This window comes from Temnothorax curvispinosus, unplaced genomic scaffold (genome assembly GCF_003070985.1).
Source record: "Temnothorax curvispinosus isolate PA1 unplaced genomic scaffold, ASM307098v1 QBEX01001500.1, whole genome shotgun sequence".
NCBI lineage: Eukaryota > Metazoa > Arthropoda > Insecta > Hymenoptera > Formicidae > Temnothorax > Temnothorax curvispinosus.
Window position 1 is genome coordinate 1 of NW_020211280.1, and position 1,130 is coordinate 1,130.

At 51.1% G+C, this 1,130-nt stretch overlaps 1 protein-coding gene across 1 annotated transcript; it reads right to left on the minus strand.

Annotated features, from left to right (window-relative positions):
• Nucleotides 1–71: 71 nt before the first annotated feature.
• LOC112465430 lies at nucleotides 72–1,094 on the minus strand (the record flags this gene model as incomplete). Its single annotated transcript, XM_025032970.1, has 2 exons — nucleotides 895–1,094; nucleotides 72–780 (listed from the first exon to the last, which is right to left on the minus strand). Coding segments are annotated over exons 1-2 (909 nt in total), but the record flags the coding sequence as incomplete, so codon positions are not given.
• Nucleotides 1,095–1,130: the final 36 nt, after the last annotated feature.

Sequence of the window (1,130 nt, forward strand, 5' to 3'; positions counted from 1 at the left end):
ACGAAGCTCGCTGCGATCTCCAGGTCCTCCTTTGTATGGAATCTGGTTGGCGCATTTTTTAGCCGACTGACTAAGTCGGCTCTAAAGCCCTCCCAGTTTGTTTTTCTGGGGTTTCTCCCCCACTGTTTATCTTTCTGTAAGTTCACAAGGTCGAAGCGGATCTGTCTGTGGTCGGACCCTGAAGGTTCATTTGAGACCCTCCATCCCGCCACCAGATCCACCACACCCCTCGTGCACAACGTAATGTCTATCACTTCCTGTCTTCTCGAGTCCAGGAAAGTGGGTTCTGTTCCTCTATTTAGGATTTGTAAGTTAGTGCTCATGATGAAGTCAAGTAGGCTCTCCCCTCTTGGGTTTATGTCGAAGCTTCCCCACACCAAATGGTGTGAGTTCGCATCACAGCCCAAGAGGAGCTCTAGTCCACTTTCCTTCGCATAAGTTACTAGCTCTATCATGTTTCTTTGGGGAGGTAGTTCCTCTGAATCGTAGGGCATGTAAACAGACCCCACTATCAGGTCCCTGACCTCTCCATCGTCTGTATTGAGTTTCAGCCTTACAGCTACTAAATCGCCGTCGCTGAATTGTGGTAATAGACAGGCATCCAGACCTTTCGCCACAATACAGGCTCTTGGTCTTTCTGCATTGTCTGCTTTGAACAATTTACCACAACCTCCAAGGCCCTTAATGTGTCCCTTGACGAGCCACGGCTCTTGGATGAGGAATAAATGCTTTGTATGCATCACAGCTGCGCACCTGGCTAGAACCGCCGAGGCGCTTTTGCTGTGATGCAAGTTGATTTGAGTGAAGGGGATATTGGAGCCTGCCATTGATTAGGTAGCCCCCGATCTATCCTCCTTCCTTCCTAACTCCCCCCTGCGGTCCCCCCCAGGCAACCTAACTGTCGCCTGGCTGAGTCCACAGAAGGGTTTAAAGTTGAGCGCTTTAAGAGCACTCAACGCTCCCTCCCCAATAAGGGCAGCGAAGTGGGTGCTCGTAGCATCCCTACTTTCGCTACCCCTCGCGACCACCCAGTCCGCGGCTTGGAGACCCTCATTTTGTCTGTCAAGTAGTTCTATCGCTTCCTTGACAGGCATCTTAGGGTCCTCTACATGCACTACCACTCGATGCCG